This window comes from Melampsora larici-populina (assembly GCF_000204055.1).
Source record: "Melampsora larici-populina 98AG31 unplaced genomic scaffold MELLAscaffold_8, whole genome shotgun sequence".
NCBI classification, from domain to species: domain Eukaryota; kingdom Fungi; phylum Basidiomycota; class Pucciniomycetes; order Pucciniales; family Melampsoraceae; genus Melampsora; species Melampsora laricis-populina.
This window is the reverse complement of record NW_006768772.1, coordinates 866,982-885,806: the sequence shown is the minus strand read 5'-3', so window position 1 is coordinate 885,806 and position 18,825 is coordinate 866,982. Positions and strand designations below refer to the sequence as shown.

Sequence of the window (18,825 nt, the reverse complement as noted above, 5' to 3'; positions counted from 1 at the left end):
ATGGCAGAAGAAAAACAACTTCCTATTCCTCAGATACTGCCAATCAAAGACTGGAGACAAGTTGCAGCAATAGTAGATTATAGAAAAAGAGGAAAAGCAGCACCAGAATACCTCATTAGATGGGCGGGAAGACCAATCACAGACGATACTTGGATTGCTTTACCTGATATTTCAACAGATTTAGACATTTTTATTCTCACATTTCATCATACATATCCTCAATTTCCTTTACCAAATAATATTTCATGGAATCGTTTTGAAATAGGGAATCAAGCAGCATTACCTTTCTAAAATTTTCCCCAGACGGTAATTATTATTGTAATGTTTTGTAAATGTTCGAAAAGGTTTTATCAAATAAAAGACATGTTTTATCAAATATTAGAGAAAGAAACTGTAATTATGGAATAACGTTGTTAGGAAAGAATGTTAGAAAAAGTAGATTAGTTACGAATATTGTTGATAGATGTTTACATGTTATGTTTAGATATAAATACTCTTGTGTATATGTTATGTTTCAAGTTTTCTTTATCGAATTATTAAAGTAGTTTTGTCCACTCTAAAAACCAGACCTAGGAAGCCATGAGCTTACCTAAGGTACACCCGAGCCCTTACAACAAGGTCATCTGTATAAACTCATCAGAGTTCCACGCTGGGGCTCGGCCGGTAGACTACAGGATCCGGGGGACGCCTGAGAATTCTCTGAGACGCTGATAATTTGAGAGTGGCCCCTCTTAAGCCATGGGTCTATGGGTTTATAAAACCCTGTACAAAGCCCTTTCCAGCTGTTTTGGACTTTTGGACATACAAGCTGTTCTCAAAAAGCTTGCTTTTTTCGAGTTTATTTTTCGGCAGTTGACGGCCGTTTAGGGCTTCAAAAACCCATGAATGTATAACTACGGTACTCAAAACAATCAGGTTCGTGCCACCTTTTTCAAAAAATGTCAAAAACATAGATTCAAAGTTGACCTTTTGGCAGGGGAATTCCTGGGAATTCGCTGGAACTTTGTTTTTGGATTTTTCTACAGTTCATTTTCCCCACAAAAACGACATTTTGAAAGCAGGTTTCCAAGAAAGGTAGCACGAACCTGATTGTTTTGAGTACCGTAAACCTATTGTGATGACGCAATGAGATGACCAGCTCTCTGAATACAATAGCTGAGCCATCGAGTCCTGAACCACCACTCTCCTGCCCATCTGTAAATAATTGTCGATACTCATGTCTTTCAATACCAACGACTCCACAAGCAATGGCCTTCCAAGCAGTGCCCCTGCCTCCAGCACCAGACCTCGCCATTCAGTAGCCAACTTGACTGACACCAGCGATGAAATTGAGATTGTCAGCCCCGCGCGTTTGGCATCTGAACGTGCAGCCTTCCGCCACCAAATTCGTGTGAATCCAGATCACAGTAACATGGACTATAGGGCCAATCAAGCTCGTGGTATGTTGATTCCTCAATCTTTAGCATTTATGTTGGTGTTTGAATTGACTGGCATGGCTTTCTTTCAGCTATTGAGAATGCCCGTCGCGCTATTGAGGATGCACGTTCTGCCCGGCGCTCCAGCTTTATACAAGCAGCAGCAGCTGGCCGTCAGGCTCTTCGACGTGAGTAGCTTATTTCAACTTTTCTTGCTTTTAGAATTGAACACAAAGCTGATGATGCTCGTTTTTTGAAAAGCTCATCATGATCCCCAATTAGACCGTAGAGGAGAAGGGGATTGGGTGGTCCCTGGCTTACACACCCATGCTTTGGCACAACATCATGGAGTTCCGCCTACATACAACCCTCAATGTGGCATGCTTCAAGTCGGAAAGGGAGTGCTCAAAAATGATACACCTATCTTGAATCTCAGCGACTTGTTTGGCACTCCAGTAAATCGGGGATCTCAGCGTCATTTGCCAAGTGGTCTTCTCGCAAGTCAAAGTTTGAATCAACCGGCTATTCCTTCAACTTCGGATGAGTTAGAAGTGAACCTAGTGAGACTTCGAGTCTTTCACGAAGCGTACCTATGGGGACCGAAAGATATTGCCTGCACTTCAACTGGAAGATCAAAAAAAATTCATCAAAAGAGGGTTGGAACCTCTCAAAGACCAACAAGGCAACAGACAACAAGCCCAACAATCACATTGTTTTTGATTCCAACCACACCACGGCTGAGCAAGTTATCGATCTTACGGTCACATCACTCAATTCTATTCAACGCAACCTTGGAACTTACCTCAAGAATCCAAATCCGAAGTCAACCCAAGTTGTAAACTGGCTTGGTGTTGGTCTTACCCCAACCGGTCGCTTCTCTACGCAACGACACAATCTTCAAGATCCGATCGAGTGGGCTCAGTTCAAGACTCTTCTAGGCTCTGCAAAAGTATCATCAGGAGTGCTTGTAGAGATGGAAAATCCAGCAATCCCAGCTGCAGCTGTTGAAAATCGCATGAAAGTTGGTGTTTACTTAGGTTCATGGGAAGCTAGTCAACTCATCGAAGACAGTGGCCCCGTCAATACTCCCCCATCAGCAGAGCAAAAGGCAACTACCGATGTTCAGGAAGTGGTTGCTCATTTGAAACGTGAACATGTAGTTAACCATGGTGGGTCTGACCGCATGAGGTTCAGAGACCCCAAAGACTCTACGAAATGGGTTACTCTGACCACTCGCAAGATCAAGATTTGGGCCGATCTTATTGTGAGTGTTTCTTTCTTGTATCAGGTGTTCTAGATTCAAGAACTAAACCATCCTTTTATACATACAGATTGCTGCTCGCAAAGAAGGCCGAACCGATGTCGATATTCACAAACCACCTTTACTTCCGGCCTTCAAGACATTTGTAAATGGAATTCCCCCTCCTGGCTATGTCGAATTTCCAGATGATCCTCCACCTGTGGGATTCATGGCAATCAAACCTGGACCTTCAGCTCAAACATCACCCGCGTTGGCTTCAAATATTGCGGAAGACGATATCCGTCTTTATCAGAAGAAGTATGTTGGGGATATAGATGATTTTCTCAAATTTGCCGAAGTTGATCACGACTCCAGCTTGAAAGAAAGCTTATCTAAAGCTCACTTCGATAGCTGGAGCTCTCTTAAGCCAAGCCCTGCGTTGACTTTGGATGTATTGGAAAAAGTAGGAGTTTCAGTTGGTCATGCGAACCATCTATTCAATTCAACCGCACGTTATGAGAAAGTTTTGAAAGCCAAGCTTGCTGCACTGGATGCACAAGAGTCTTAGCTTGTAAGCGAAATCTGACCTACAACTATTGACCTCATAGGCCATATCATCTTTTGTATTTTTCATAGAGTTTCATTTCCTTTGCTGTTATTGGTTGTAATTGTGTATTTTGTAAGAGGTGCCAGATGTGAGATGTTGATATACTTTTTCAATAGCAATGCAACTCTTGTGTTTGATGTCTTTAAGATACAACGATTTTGAAAAATAGATCTCTCTATTCCATCATTGACAAAAATGAGATGTTCTCTCTTTTGTCTGTTATGTTTTTAAGATTCTGGGCACAGTTTGCTTGATAGGTGACTTATTTTGGAAAGTCCAGCTATTTTTAATTGCAATAAGATAGAATATTACAATCTGATTACAACATGATGTTTAGATGAAAAAATCATAATGGGATGAGTCAACGGTGGCATGGCTAAGCTAATTTAGCGCTTAGCGGTGCATTATCTTAGCGATTTTTTGTCGCTAAGCTAGCGCTAAATCCTTAGCGCACTAAAGCTAAGCTAATCGAATTTTGATTTTTCCTTTAGCGGGTCTGCGCTAAGCTAAGCCAGGAGCTTAGCTATCAAAAAAATACATGTTTTAAGTGCAAAAAAGGGCCACTAAGCCGCTATTAGCGGTTTAGCGGCCAATCAATTGGCTTAGCGGGTGTCATTTTACGCCCGCTAAGCTAATGGCTTAGCGTTAGCAGAAATCCACTAAGATTAGTGTTAGCGGATTTTTCCTTAGCGGCCTCTAGCTAAGCTAAGCCAAGGTGGCAAAAATCCTTAGCTTAGCTGAGCGAGCCACCGTTGGATGAGTGATTCTAGAGAAACAGAAGAAAATCGATTTGAGAAACCAATCCATTGAAACTCAATGATTAGTCTAACTTGCTGATCAATTGTAAAGAAGATGATGGAGGTAACAACTTGATGATCGGTGTAGTTTTATGAATTTGAGAGAAACTTAAACTTGCTGTTTGGTCTAACTTGCTGATCGTGATTGGTGTAGCTTGATGAAATTGAGAGAAACTTAAACTTGCTGATTGGTCTAACTTGCTGATTGATTGTGAAGAAGATATGAAACTTGATGATTGATTGGATAATTTGAGGTAATTGATCCAAAAGTCAATGATGTTCAAATACAATAGAAACAGGTAACAACTTACCTTTTATAAGTAAACCGATCCTTCAAAAAGGCTGCGGATGAGTTCAGGTGTGAGTGCTGCATCAGCAGTACGGTAGATAATGTCCATCTCCTCTTGTGGCGAGTGTGCTCTGTTAAGGTCACCACTCCTTCGAAGTCGGGACTTGATGACACAAAACGCCTTCTCAATAGGATTAAACTCTGGACTATAGGCTGGTAAGTACATCAATTGTACACCAACTTGGTCACAGAGCTCCTCAATGAGACCTCCACGATGAATGGATGCATTATCCATGACAAGAACACTGTTCTCAGCTGGGAATGGGTTCATCATGGGTAGCTGGAAACGAAAAAGATGAGTTCAGTATTGTAAACACTGATCGGAATTATAGAATCAAGACGTACAAGATGATTGGAGAGAAAATCCTCCATGTCATCGCGGCGAATCGCACCTTCTTGAACCACCATCCCAAGATAGCCGCTCAATGAGACCGCAGGAAGCAAGGAAAACTTGCGTGACGTCAGAGGCTTAGGAATACGTCTCGTACGTTGACCCCTTGGTGCACGGGCTCGAGGTCGGTGTAGCTTTCGGGCAGCCATTGCGCTCTCATCTGTTCCAAGATGAGTGTCAGCGCAAACACATAGAAATGAAATCACAAAGAAAGAAATCCACATACCTAAGAAAACCAAGCAAGCAGGATCAATTCCACCCACATCGTAAAGGAATCGACTTTGTGCATTGGGGCATTGATTTGGGTTGACAGTTTTGGCTACCTTCACAGTAAGACCAAGACGGTCGCGTACCTCGCGAGCTAAAGTAGGGATTGAAACGACAACACCCCTCTCAATTGCAACTTGGCGTGCTAGCTCGTCAAGATAGATAGTTGGCTCAGCGTCAATGGCCGCTTCGATAAAGTCGCGTTGCTCATTCAATAAGATCGTTGGCCTTCCACGAGGATCGTAGAATGAAGGATCCGCGATGACTCGGCGAGTCTCATGATACAAACTGAGCCATCGAGTCAGTGAGTCGCTTGATACATTCAATCCAAGGTCTTGATTAATCATTTCAAGTGTATCACCGCGGAGAGCTTTGCGAATGATGATGTATTTGACATCGGACGAGTACGAGACAAAAGGCATTGTTGTATAGGAGGAAAGCTGAAAGATCAAGAGAAATCAGGAAACAAAACAAGGACTGAGATGACTCACCAGAAGGATAGACAAATTTAATGAGAATGTGGTGATGTTGTGAGTTAAAGTGAGAGAAAGGTGGCGGGGATAAAGGACCAAAAATGAGCTGTGATGGTTGACTCAATAGCTCCGAGATCAGTGTGGTATTGTATTGTTACTTGTATTACGTCACAATCATGGGTTTTAAGAGGCCTAAACAGTCAACGGCCGTCAACTGCCAAAAAAATAAAATTGAAAAACGCAAGCTTTTTGAGAACGGCTTGTATCCCTTTTCCATTTTGCACATATGTCTTATGCCTTTTTGACTCATACTACTAGTCGTGTGACTTCCTTTCGACACACATGTGACAATCAATGTGACAAAGCACAACCAACCCTTCCGCCTTGGTCACCTCAGTTCACCGATCGTCGTTCAGCCAGCCAGCAAACCGAAGATCATTCCTATCCACTATGCTACTCACCGATTTCCCAGCACAAATGTCGACCACCAGTGCCCATCTCAGCACCACCTTGACAGTCACTGACTTTGTTCGATTTATCAACTTAGCGTCGGAGGTTCACCATAATGCAGGAATTGCATTGCGTCTCTCACCCCACCGACCAACGGTACTACCTTTCCTCACAAACGCCCTTGCTCCCAAGTTTCCAGAACACTTAATCAAAGATCTATGGACTTTAACTTTTCCAATATTTCCCTCGGCACGCTTTGATGTAAAAGCGGCCATCCGCAAGTCTGGTCTTCAATTCAAGCTCCCTGAACATTTTCTACGCCCGCCCGTCAATCAATGTATCGTTTGTCCACCTTCACCAAATTTACACGTCCACACCCGCCTGAATGGGTACCTCTATGACACCGACAGGGTTCACTCAGTTCAGACGGTAATCCTTGATTGCCCAGGTGAGAATGTCTTTATCACCCATTTGGAATATATTTGGAATATGTGCTGACCCAAATACTCGATCAATAGGCTGTGGGGCATCGTATCCCCCGAGTTATTACACCAGCGCCAAAACCTGACATTATTATACCTTGGACCAAGGACGTGATGTGAACATTCTACATGTTCACTGTCACTATTACATCACCGACCGGTTAGCCCACCTTTTCCGTGTAATTCAAATGTTGGCCCAGTAAGTTCGCATGTTTGAATGGAATTACCTGATAGTTGCTGATCGATCACTGTACCTCCTCCGACTGACAAATCTAGTGTCTCCCACTTTAACCTAACGAATTGGTACAATGAAATCTATGTCAAAGACATAGATGATGTGCCACATTTTGATGAGGTGTATACGCCGGCTATGTCAGAGGCCGTGTGCCTAGACGCCCTTGAACTACGCGACCTTCTGGCCCACGAAGATCGCAGGCGAAATCAACTTCTCCTTCCCGCCACCGGAACCGATGATCTTCGATTTGACGAGGCGATTGCCTCTCATCTGGAACGGCTGGACGTGGAAGGGACCAGCTTCCGCGATCACTATTGCAGTAGTTGTGTTCGGGTCAAATCGGGTGGCCTGGATCCAGATACCGGCGAACCTCTTTTTTATGGTACAGTAACTTCTTATATATGTTAAGTCTGAAAGACGTCATATTTGTAACGCACTTGCATTAAACCAGGGATTCGAGCGGTCGTCACCGACGGACTCACTATTGGCCACTGGCGTTGCAGTGCAACGCCAGACCAACTCGAGGAGATTGCTATAGAATCTGGACTTCCGCGGCCTGAAGGGCCTTGCACAAAGCCGCTCAACAACATAAACAATCGATTCTGTTCCCTTCACCACTCACTGCTGGGCTCTCGTTGTCATGTACAACCTTGCAAAAAAAACACGATGCCAGATTCGAAAACATGTGACGAGACTGCCCACATACAAGCGTGGGCTAAGTTCACCAATCGTGTAAAATCGAATTTTTCCCTGACTGCGATTCTCAATCGACCTGGATCCAACCTGCCTTCCGATCCGACCGTGCACCTCGACGCCGAGACCGGAGAATTTAACGACCTCGAAGGTTTGCGCCAAGCTGATGAGGCGAACCGCGCCCACAAGAGCGCCCGTGATGGTGGTGAATCGAAAGCTAAGGGGAAACTGGTAGTATCCCGGTGTCGGACACACAATGATCAACTAGTTGTTGGTTGTTGTGGCATTGTTTTGGCCAGAAAGACCTTCTACCACTCAGAGTCAGTCAGTGCTGTCAAGGTGAGTGGCTCGCTGGGTCTGATGTTTGTCCAAACGTGATTATTGACGTGATTATTGATGTAATTGCCCCAGTGTTTTTTGGAAGATACTTTTCCTCAAGGGATGCCTGAAGTTGTTTTTTACGACAACGCATGCCGTCTCACAGAGCACATATACCACGGAGACGGGGATTCAATACGATTTCAAGGCACGGTGATTCCGGTCGACCCATTCCACCATTGCTCCCATGCCGAGAGCAATGAGTTTTGCAAGATGTTCACCGACCCAAAGCTCTTCCCCGATATACAAGAAGATGGACGATGGGTGTTCAATGCTTCCGCTGCAGAACTCACAAATATTTGGTACGGTGGGTTCGCGAGGATGTGTCGTAACATGCACTCCCTTAGATACAATTTCTTTTTGGAGCAGATGGTACACTTGAGGAATGTATGGCTCACAAAAAAATTGAACAAGCGCAAGGGAATGATGTTCATGGGTAATGGATACATTTAAATATTTTCACTGATTCATTTCCAATTCAAATATTTTGAAACAAAGTTGGCTTGTTATCCTTTCTTTTTATGTGTTCTTTCTATCTTTTTTCACGCCTGTGTGCCTGCGCCAAAACAACGTGATATATATATATATATTTGCAAAACTTGAAACGAATGACAAGTAGATACAAATAAATGTTGACATTTAACAAATGTCCAATCACGTTTTTCCACCATGAGCATCCATCTAGACCACCACGACACCATGTTCAAGGACCTGAAAGAAGTTTGTTTTGAAGATACATATACAAAGTATACAGTCAGATGATTAAAGTGACATTATAGACTCAGATTACAAAGAAACGTACTTGGACAATGAATTGGTTAGACTCTTTGGAAACAACACACCCCACAAACCACATCAAGGAATTGATTTCTATATCCCCCATCTCGGATAACTGAGGAGAAAAATGCCCAAAACAATAAGTGATTGGGAATAGTATTGCTCGTCTCTCCTGTCAAGTGAAGAAGTGACACCTTTGAGTTAATGACCTTGCTGAAAGAGTAAGAGTGTGATTGGAGCACTGACTTCCGGGTCGTAGATCTCATGTTCCGCTTGAACGGTGAGATGCCATTCACCATCATCTTCATCGACGTTGTCAACGGCCACGTGAAGGACCTTCCCAATTGAACTAATCATTGCTTTGCCTGCAAGGTTGGCAGGGTTAGGACTAGTCGTCGCAACCAAAGTCTGAGTGATGCTGCTGTGCCTGATGAAAGCGGCGCTGTGTTCGTCAACACCCACGGCACCATGGATGTGATAAGTGTGATTACGGGTGAGCGTTTCATCGGCCATGACATATCCGTAGGCCTTGAGAGGACTGAGGACGGGCTGGCCTGCTGCATCTTTCAACACAAGTTCAGTCTCGCTCTTGTGCCAAGCTACACCACCTTGGGGCCCTGGAAGGCGCAAGAGTGTTGCCTGTGTTGTAAGAATATAGGGAAGTCAGATCGAAGTGAAGAAAAAAGATAATAAGTGGTCACTGATGAAGATATCTTACATCGCTGGTTGATGTAAGGATTGCAGAAAGTGACGCAGTCTTTCGTGGTTGAGTAGGCATGCTGAGATGAGAAATGGCGGTTGTGGCGGTATGTTGCTTATCTAGTGATCATTGATATATATATACTCATTCTATTTATAGCTGGATGTCGGTTTGATCACGTACCAGGGTGCTAATCGAACAAACCCACAGGGTCCAAAAATCCAGTCGAGCCATTGTGTGGATGTGGTGACGATGATATCATTTCCCCTTTGCCTTGGTCAGTATGCTCAAAACGATATTATCAAAGGGTTCGAATGATATTCAGATCATGGCACAACATCTCAAAGGTTCAATGAGGACTCTGGTCATCCTTTTCGTTGATCATTTCATATGCTACGACAACTGATTAATAAGGATGTACTGAAGAAACAAAAACTGTTTATTCTTTAATCGTCTACGACCTTAGACATTAGCAACACCCTGGAACTCCTTCTTGTAGAGGATTCGTGCTTCACCCACGTTGGCACGAGGGTGATTCCTGTACTGGTCTGAGAATCGTTTGAACCCAACCCTTTCTACCCAAAGCCTGTTCCTGTACACAGTTGAAGGAACCAGAACCCACTCGTTTCCCCAGATTTCCTTCCAGGCCTGTAGTGGAGGGCGAGTCTCACACTCCTTGTACCACAAAAGGAGTGTTGACACAAGCATCTCCGAGCTGGGCCACTTTTTCTTCAAAAGATTGGCGGAGCTCGTTAATGAGGCAGAGGTAGACGGGCCGACACTAGATGTAGATGTAGAACTGGTGACCGCGGAATTCTATAGATGCGACAGAGGTCAGTTAGGTTGCTTTGCTTAAACTCCTCAGGTTGCTAAAGTAAAGTCTGACCGGTTGACGATCACCGTGTGCATCTTTCATTGATGCACACGGGTCAAATATGGGCAGGTCTTCAGATGTTTCGCGTTTGACGACCTTGCTTGGTATGTTGCTCTTGGTAAAGGTGCTCTTCACCACGACAACCGAATCGTCAGAGTCGGAATTGGGCGAGGTAGCACAGTGGTGATCTGCACTTGTCGTCCAAGTCGACTGCACAACCTGGATTTCTTCACTATCGGATTGGGGAAGATGGGTGGCTGCGAGCGGAGGGGGCTTTTCGGCGTTGGTTGTTGTCGTCACAAATTGCTGCTGGTCCGGTGGAAAGGGGTCAACACTGGTGTCCACACGCATGGTCCGGGCTGGCCTTGATTTTGATTGTGGCAATCCAGGAGTTTGTGGGTCCACTTGTTGCCACCGGACCATGACCACTTTGTTGTTCGAGGGGAACCGATGAGGGAATGACACCATGGTTTCATACTGAAACCACCATTAGGACATTAGATAATACCCATATTGCAAATCGAGAAGAGAAACCTTACCCAAGAGTCGATCTTTTCGTCCCAGAACAAAAGCGCTTGGTTCCACGTAGGTCCTAGCGTTTGTGTGCAAGCCTGCATGAGCAGGCTTGACTCGTCAAGCCGTGCCTTAGGCCATTGGTCAAAATGCGCCAAGATGACCTTAGCTTGCACCTCCTGCGCTCGCCTCTAAGTGGTCAGTTTGGCGTGGCGAGATAAATCAGTCAAGGTTTGCATCACTCACATCGAGCCATAGAAGGATTGTGACGACTTTCGTCTCATCGTATTTTTGGGCGATCTGTCTTTCTACTGCTTCAAAACGCTCGCGGCAGTCATTCTGGATGGCCGCCACCGTTTGCACCCCCAGGAGACGTCCAAGGCTGTTGGCTGATTGGGCCCATTGGTGAATGCGACCGCCCGGCCGTGATCGTCTGGTTTCAGGTGTTGGTTGAGTTGTTGTACTAGCTGCAGAAGAGGTGCAAGCGCTTGCTGGTATCAATTGAGATGGTTGACAAGGACGTGGAATGGCGTGGGGTTTGTCAATTGGGTTTTTGGCCGCTCGAGTGTGTTTGGAACACGGCCCCAATCCATATTCAAGGCAACACTGTTGAGTTAATGTGATGGCGTTGGTGGGTGATAAACTGTCCAATTTCTTCAAAAGAAGTGTGATGACTTACTGCTTGGCAGTACTGATAAGCGCATCCTTTGTTGCCTGTAATCCGGTGAGTATGTGCAGTTGGCCCACGTGATGGTCGCAGACATGGGTACTTGACCTTGGCCCGGTGTGGCCCAGCAAGAGAGTCAAGCTGGGGGGGGTCGAACGTAGTGAGGGGTGGGGGTTGTCCTAATGGTGGTTGTCGACCTAAGAATGGATGATGCTGATCATTGGGGAGAGGATAGGGCGGTCGCCGATTGTTCGAGTTGGTTGGTTTAGGGTCAAGCAAGACCCCAGAAGGTGAGATCCGAGATCCCCAGTCTGTAGGAGAGGATACAATGGGTCGAGGTGCCCCGGCGTTGATCAAGGCTCTTTCGTGGTTGAGTTGATCACAACGCCAGGTACGCCAGTTGTGTTGGTTATTCTTAGGAAGTGATGGGCACTGATATTGATGATATAGATGTCCGTTAAATAGGAAATCAGGTACGAATCAGGTCAGGTTACGTTAACACTTTAAACCTGCTGAAAAGGCCAATGCTTACGTGGATCCTCCATGCGTCTTCCAGTGGTGAATGGTAACGGAGAGGGGTCTCGCATTCTTGACATAGAATGCCAACCAGACCGCCCTTAACGGGCACTGGCAGGAAACCTTCGGTGATGAAGCGATACCTCTCATGGACAAGGGTTGCTACGACCATCTTGAGGGGTGATGAGAGTTGAGGTGTGAAGTTATTCGAGGATATTGATTGGATGCAATTCCCGTGCGATGTGTGTGTTTGTCACGGTGTTGGTGAAAAAATTGTGTGATCATGATGAAAAAATTGATATGGTGCCGTTGTCCCTTTTGAGCTGGTTGAAACATGATGTTGCTATTGAATTCATCCATTTTGAGAGTGATGAAACAAAAGATTTTATGAGGATGGGTCGAGCGATGAGGATTGGGTGGACGAGGTTGATGTGTGACAGCCTGGAGACATCTGCGATCAGTAGCATCACATAGGGTTTTGTACTTCAACTTAAGGGTTTTTGGTTATGATTGATATACTTCTATGTATGCTAATACATGGTATGCTGTATGTGTGCTGTATTTTAGAATTCTCAGGTTTTTCTCAGTCTCAGATTATCAGGGGAAAAACCCGGATCCTCTGGGACTCCCGGCTCGGCGAGGACCCCGGAAAGCTCCAGGTGAACTATCCGACGTAAAATGAATGGATTGAGGGTCGAAAAAAAGGCCAACGTAGCGACAAAAAAGGTATTTTTGGGGGGTTTTTCGAGCCAAAATCAGATTTTTGGAATTCAGACCTACCGAGTCCCGACGTGACAGGTATGGATTTCTCCTGAGCCAAAAAAAAACAAAGCCCCAAAACACTGTCTTTTGGACGTACGGACTGACCAAAAACGAATGGATTGGTCTCCTGGGAGATATACCGACGTAACCAGAATTGTTTAAGCTCGATTTTCGGGTTTCTACCGCCTCACGGGGTATTGAAAAGGTCAATTGGGGTGGTTTTAGGTCGGATACTTTCCCTGGAGCTTTCCGGGGTCCTGCTGGGCGAGGGTTGCAAGCGACAGTGTGGGACTCTGATGAGTTTATCATCTGTAGTTCATTTGTAAAGATATAACTCTTCTCTCCACTTCATGATTCTAGACTTCTTTACCACATATTTGTATACCTTTGAATTCAGAAGTTCCTGAATTAAGGTACAGTCAATCCAAATTAGCTTGACCAGATGAGAATTCGAAAATTATTATTATTATTGATACAGGTCAAATGCAGCTGAAATACAGCTGTTTTTGAAGCATATGCTACAAGCGAGGCTGAAATTCAAACAGCTGTTGACCGCCAAATACCCTTTACCCTCAATCTCACCACCACCATACCCTCCCTCAATCATCAACAATACCTGAATACCATGTTCGTGCTTTATTCAGCGCAAATGAAGGTTGCAGCAATCACCAAATTTCTTACCGGTCAATCAATGAAGTCAATTAACAAAGATCTGCTTACCAACATCTCACCAAGAACCTTCTCACGTTGGAAGGTTCTCTACAACAATACTCAAGCCGTTGTTCGTAATCCTGCCACTTACAAATGACAAGGCTGCCCGACTCTCTACACTGACAAAGATCGAGACTTCATGGTTCAGCTTGTCAAAACCAATCCGACTCTCTTTCTTGACAAAGTACAAGCAGCAATGTACAATCACACTGATCTCGTGGCTTCTCGACAAACAATTGCAAACGACCTCAAGGAACGCCTGTTCCTCACCATCCATAAAGTCTCCGCTGTGGATCCCAATCAGTCGCCAGCCCTTTGGGGTGCTTATTCAGGAAGAATATGTTGTGTGCCACCCAAGTGTCTTGTTTTCCTCGGTAAGTCGTTGTTTTTTTTGTTATTTCATCATCTCTCTTTGATCAATGGCTTTGGACTGATTGAATCTTTTTCCAATCATTCTTTAGATGAGTGTGGCTTAAGAGCACAGGATGTGCAGCGCAAGAACGTTAGGTCCAAGCGAGGCGAGAGACCAAAAGCTTTGAAACGTGCCCGAGCTGGCCATCACTACAGCATGCTCGCTGCAATCTGCGAGTTAGGTTCGCTGGCAGTTAACAGCAAGATCAATGGACATTGTCAAAACAAATTTGAGGCGTTCTTAAAACATGTGTTGGTAAGTTGTTTCTCTTGCTTATCAGACCATACTCATGAATCAATCCAATACAAGAAGCTGACAATATATCATCTTCAGCTTCCTGTCATGGCACCGTACCCAAATCCAGACTCAGTCTTGGCCATGGATAATGCGCCAATCCATCATTGTGGGATAGTTCAAGATTTATGTACGCAGGCGGGATTGTTATTGGTCTATCTACCGCCATACTCCCCCGACTTCAATCCAATCAAGCGAGTCTTCAAGGTATTCGAGGATAAGCTTTGTCGACAGGGTCTCTTTTCTCACGCTCGCAATAGGTCTAAGTGCATGGAGAAAGCAATGAGTGATGTTTCAAGGGAGACTTTTCTTACTAAGCTGTACCAAACTTGTGGATACAGAAGACACTTGCAGGTGTTTTTATGAAGTTGTATTACATTATCTCATGTTTTAAAAAAGATTAAAATTATTCTTATTGTAAAGAAATGAAAAGGTTGAAAAACCAAGTTCCAATGTGTCCTTTGAATGATCCCACTGAGTAAAAACAGTCCATTGTAAAGAAATGAAAAGCGTAAAAATTGAGCAATTTCCTTTCTTTTTGAGTGTTTTCATTACACGCTCCTCAGTCTTTGGTCTCACTCAATATCAGATGTTGATTATACTTCAACAATTTCTTTATTGATCTGAAGGTGTGTCTTTATTCCCAAACAAAGCAAAGATAAAACAAAAAAATAATAATATTTTATTGATCTGATACAGTATTCACGCTACAATGTTGTAAATAAACACTTCTTTTACAAAGAGATCAGTACATTTTTTTAATTTGAATACAAAGCTAGGAGGCCGGTTCCTGGAGCGTTTTTTGATACAAGGGAGCGCCTTCATGAAGACAAAGGCGGGCTCCAAACGGAAAGCCAAACTTCTCCATCACTTCACAGCTGAGCTCTGTAGATAAGAACATCTCATAAGAAACAATATCATACTTGACAAGGAGGTCTTGGGTTATTTTGTTGTTGGGCTTGATTAAGCAATAGGCGAGGAACTTTTTGAACACAGGAGGTGGCCTTGGAACCGGTGAATCGGGTCAGACTCGAGCTTGTTGGATGTGATTGGGGGGATTTTGGTCACCGTTGCCATGAAAATGTGTTGATTTGAACGGTCCAGCCCTTCCAGTAGATCCTTGACCGCACCCTTTAGGGTAGATATCCACCCATCTGAAGTCATCTCCTCTGGGTGGATTTAACTTGGTGACTCCTGGAACACAATTGGCCTACATCGAGATAAGCAAAACAAAATCAATATATTGAATATTAAACAATCAAACGGAGAAAAATAGGAAAAGGGTGGACTTACCTTGGCAATTGATCACAAGTCAAATGCATAATGGCTTAGATACATTGCCTTGGTAGGGTCTCTGGGGCTGATCATCCCCATGGTTTCCTTACCGGCAATTGAAGTCTTGCCATACAAAGTCACAAGCTCCTGTCGTATTTTTTCGGCATTTGGATTAAGGTCAATGGCCTAAATTTCGAAATTGATCAGTTGTGAACAATTGAAAGTATTGAAAGGAAAAGAAAACTTACATTCATCTCGAGTTCATTGCGTTGAGCAAGGTCCAATGCTGCCGGATTTTTGCGTACAATAGCTTTATCAAATCTCAGTTCCTGCTGATTGCCAAACTTAAAAAGCAGTCAGAAAGATGCAAGGCATAGAAGTAGAAACTGAAAGAAATGAAAGCACTTGCCTTTGAATTGGTCTTAGCGAGCTTCTTTGGGTCCTCCATTGTGACACGGAAACCAATCTCTTTACCTTTTTTGAGTTTGATTATTTCCTTGTAAGCAGTAAAATTTGACTCGTCTGTAATCAATGGCGTCTGAGACTTGCCAAAGATACCACCTTGAGTAACATAAGCTTTGAAGGCAAGATGCCCTTCATCATCAGCTTGCTCAAGTACTTCACCACAACCATTTTTCTTCTTGTTGCACAGCTCGAAAATCAAGTCTTTCAATTCAGCAAACAAGACCCCTTGAACTGTAACCATAACGTCAATATAAACACCGGTGTCGTAGTCCATGAAGGTTTGGGCAACCCCATTTTGTTTGTTGGCGTCCGTGAGCGCTTCGGGTATGTAAGCTCAAAAGAATAACTTTGCCTTGATTGGTTTGAATTCATTGGTGGCTGCGACTCCTGCTCCAACATGTGGAGTGGCTACCGGGGCTGGGCTGGGTGATAAAGTTAGATCCAACTCAACACGAGGATCTAACTCATGTAACCATCAGTTTCATGATTACAAACACAATTGATAATGTAAAAAAGAGAACTTACTGTGCAACTCGTCAGCGTCCTATCCGGGATTACGAGGCAACTCTTCAGTGTCATATCTGGGATTACCAGGCAAAAGGCCAAAGTTGTATTCTTGGCTACCAAACCAAGGATCGAACTCAAGATGTCCCGCCGTGGCTGCAAGTGCAGGTTCATCGCTTTGAGGGATTTTGTTGGCAGTGGCTATAGTTGAAGTAACAAATCAAAAAACATGTCAGTTTGATTGTTTGAACAATTTTTTAGCAGAAGATTAAAGAACGAAAAGATAAGAGAAAGACTCACCAGGGAACAATTCAGGGTGAAGTCGGCAAATGAACTCCTTAAAGCCTGGTTCTTGATGGGGATCCGTATGGACAACGTCAGTGTCGCGATAGAGGCGTGGTCCGTACCAAACGTGCTCCCAGTGGTGACCGGGTCTAGAATAGATTCAAAGGTAATCAGTGATCTTGTGATTTGAATCAAAAAAGGAGGCATGCTTACTTTCCGACAAGAACAGGGGTGTCACCCCTGCCACGATCAAGGGTAAGGCCTTCAATCGGAGCCTGTCTGGCTTTTCTTTCCGCACTGAGAAGACAATGATGGTGACGGAAAGTGAAAGCAAGGAAAGGAAATCGAAAAGAAAATAAAACAGAAAATGGAAACACACGCTTCTTCTGCCGCCTGCGCCTCATCGGCGAGTCGTTGACGCTTAGAAGGTCCTCTTACCATGGTATTCAGGTATTGTTGATGATTGAGGGAGGGTAAAGGGTATTTGGCGGTCAACAGCTGTTTGAATTTCAACCTTGCTTGTAGCATATGCTTCAAAAACAGCTGTATTTCAGCTGTATTTGACCTGTATCAAAAATAATAATAATTTTTGAATTCTCATCTGGTCAAGCTAATTTGGATTGACTGTAATTAATGGTTATCAAGAATAGGAATCATAATCATAGAAATATAATGAATGATTTACTGGATTATTAATTAAAAATCATATTGGTTTGGTAATGGGAATATGTTGAGAATTTAATTTAAAGGAAATTAAATTAAAGATTTATTACTTGATTCAAAGGTATCATTAATTAGTAAACCGTATCAAGATTCAAGGTTATCAAAATGGTGTATGGATAAAGAGGACATACTTATCACTGTTGTGCATTTGGAAATTAATTAAAAGTTAAATGGATTATGAATCTTGAAGGAAGATAATTAGAATGAAGAACAAAGAAATGAGTGAAGAAGTTATAGGTTTGTATTTCTGTTTAACCTCAACCTCAACTTATTTCTTCCTTTTGAATCCAGTTCAAGCAAAAGTCAGTTTCAAGCATCCACATTTCGTACTCGAAACAGATGATAAAGTTTTAGTAAATACATTGTAGGATCAGTTGTCAATCAAACTCGGAGCTCCAAAACTTTCTGGTCATAAAGATGTTGCACAAAAAAGCTTTTCAAATCAACTTTCATCATCTTGAAAGATTTGATGTTTTATACCGAGCTCTTTCTGTGATACGGATGCCCAAAGGGACGACGGTATCTGTGTGTTCCATAAGGACTGGGGATGAACGGCCCCGTAGATCAGAGACCCGGCGCTAAGACCGGACCGAGCTAAGAGGAATAGATAGCGAGTGAGTGTGCACAGGCAGAAAGAAAATCTCTGCCTCACACTCACATCCATCCCCATCCGCACATAGTTGAAAGACGCTCATCTTCTTTCAACACATTGTTCCAAGGACAAATTTTTCTTTTCTTTCTTACATAAACTCAGTATAGAAGAAATTCTTTCCCTTTTCTAACACATCAACTTCAATCACATTCTATATATATCCCTACAAGAACAATCATATTCAAGTTTTAAAAAGAGAAAAGAAAACCATCCTAAAATGAACAACGAAGAGTTCAACGAACAAACCCTTAATGCCACCCTGGAACCGAGATCAACAGCTGCAGCCACCAAGAAGTCAGTCAATGTCGTGGACAAAGTCAAAGGGAAGAGTCAACGCATAACAAGAAGCCAAAAAGCGGGAGAAGGTATGGACAGAGAGATCGACGACGAAGAACAAGATACCGACCCTAAAGAAAATAGAGGCCCACCAAATAACACCAATCGACCAACGGCGAGTATGAGTGCTAACGCCCAACACCAAGAAGAACCAGATGTGACAACAGAGCCCACAAATGAAACCACCGCAGTAGGAGTGGTGGATGGAGTATAACGCAGTGGTGGTATCTTAGTCGGCCTACGTGAGTAATATATAATCTAACTAGTGTAAAGCTTGATTCCGGTTAAAATCCGAGGAGAAGAAAGTTCCGGTTAAAATCCGAGGAGAAGAAAAGCCCACAAGTCACTTGATCAGTAAAACATCACATCCCGGTTAAATTCCGAAGAGAATAAAGAATGTCCATAGTGGTATTTGAAAATCACCTGAAGCTAAAGGCCTTGTTGATCTAACCGGTTAAATTCCGAAGCAACATCCAGTTAATCGATATATATCTTGAAACATGCATTTGTTACGTGTCAGGCCCAGAAGTGATAATCTATATAAACAGAGAAGAACGAGTGAGAAGAGAGAAACTTACGTTT

The 18,825-nt window shown here is 43.6% G+C and overlaps 3 protein-coding genes across 3 annotated transcripts; 1 reads left to right on the top strand and 2 right to left on the bottom strand.

The window, feature by feature from the left end:
- Window positions 1-5,989: 5,989 nt before the first annotated feature.
- MELLADRAFT_95868 (uncharacterized protein) lies at window positions 5,990-8,230 on the top strand (the record flags this gene model as incomplete). Its single annotated transcript, XM_007407263.1, has 5 exons — window positions 5,990-6,437; window positions 6,580-6,670; window positions 6,748-7,088; window positions 7,167-7,738; window positions 7,811-8,230. The coding sequence occupies 5 exons, from the start codon at window positions 5,990-5,992 to the stop codon at window positions 8,228-8,230; spliced, it is 1,872 nt and encodes a 623-aa protein (XP_007407325.1).
- A 201-nt stretch (window positions 8,231-8,431) lies between these two features.
- On the bottom strand, window positions 8,432-9,332 carry MELLADRAFT_104095 (uncharacterized protein; the record flags this gene model as incomplete). Its single annotated transcript, XM_007407077.1, has 4 exons — window positions 8,432-8,458; window positions 8,580-8,669; window positions 8,801-9,193; window positions 9,273-9,332. 4 exons carry the CDS (start codon window positions 9,330-9,332, stop codon window positions 8,432-8,434), a joined length of 570 nt encoding a protein of 189 aa, XP_007407139.1.
- A 384-nt stretch (window positions 9,333-9,716) lies between these two features.
- Window positions 9,717-11,996, bottom strand: MELLADRAFT_61084 (uncharacterized protein; the record flags this gene model as incomplete). The annotated part of the gene is made up of 6 exons (XM_007407076.1): window positions 9,717-10,070; window positions 10,141-10,605; window positions 10,668-10,832; window positions 10,888-11,247; window positions 11,321-11,740; window positions 11,841-11,996. 6 exons carry the CDS (start codon window positions 11,994-11,996, stop codon window positions 9,717-9,719), a joined length of 1,920 nt encoding a protein of 639 aa, XP_007407138.1.
- Window positions 11,997-18,825: the final 6,829 nt, after the last annotated feature.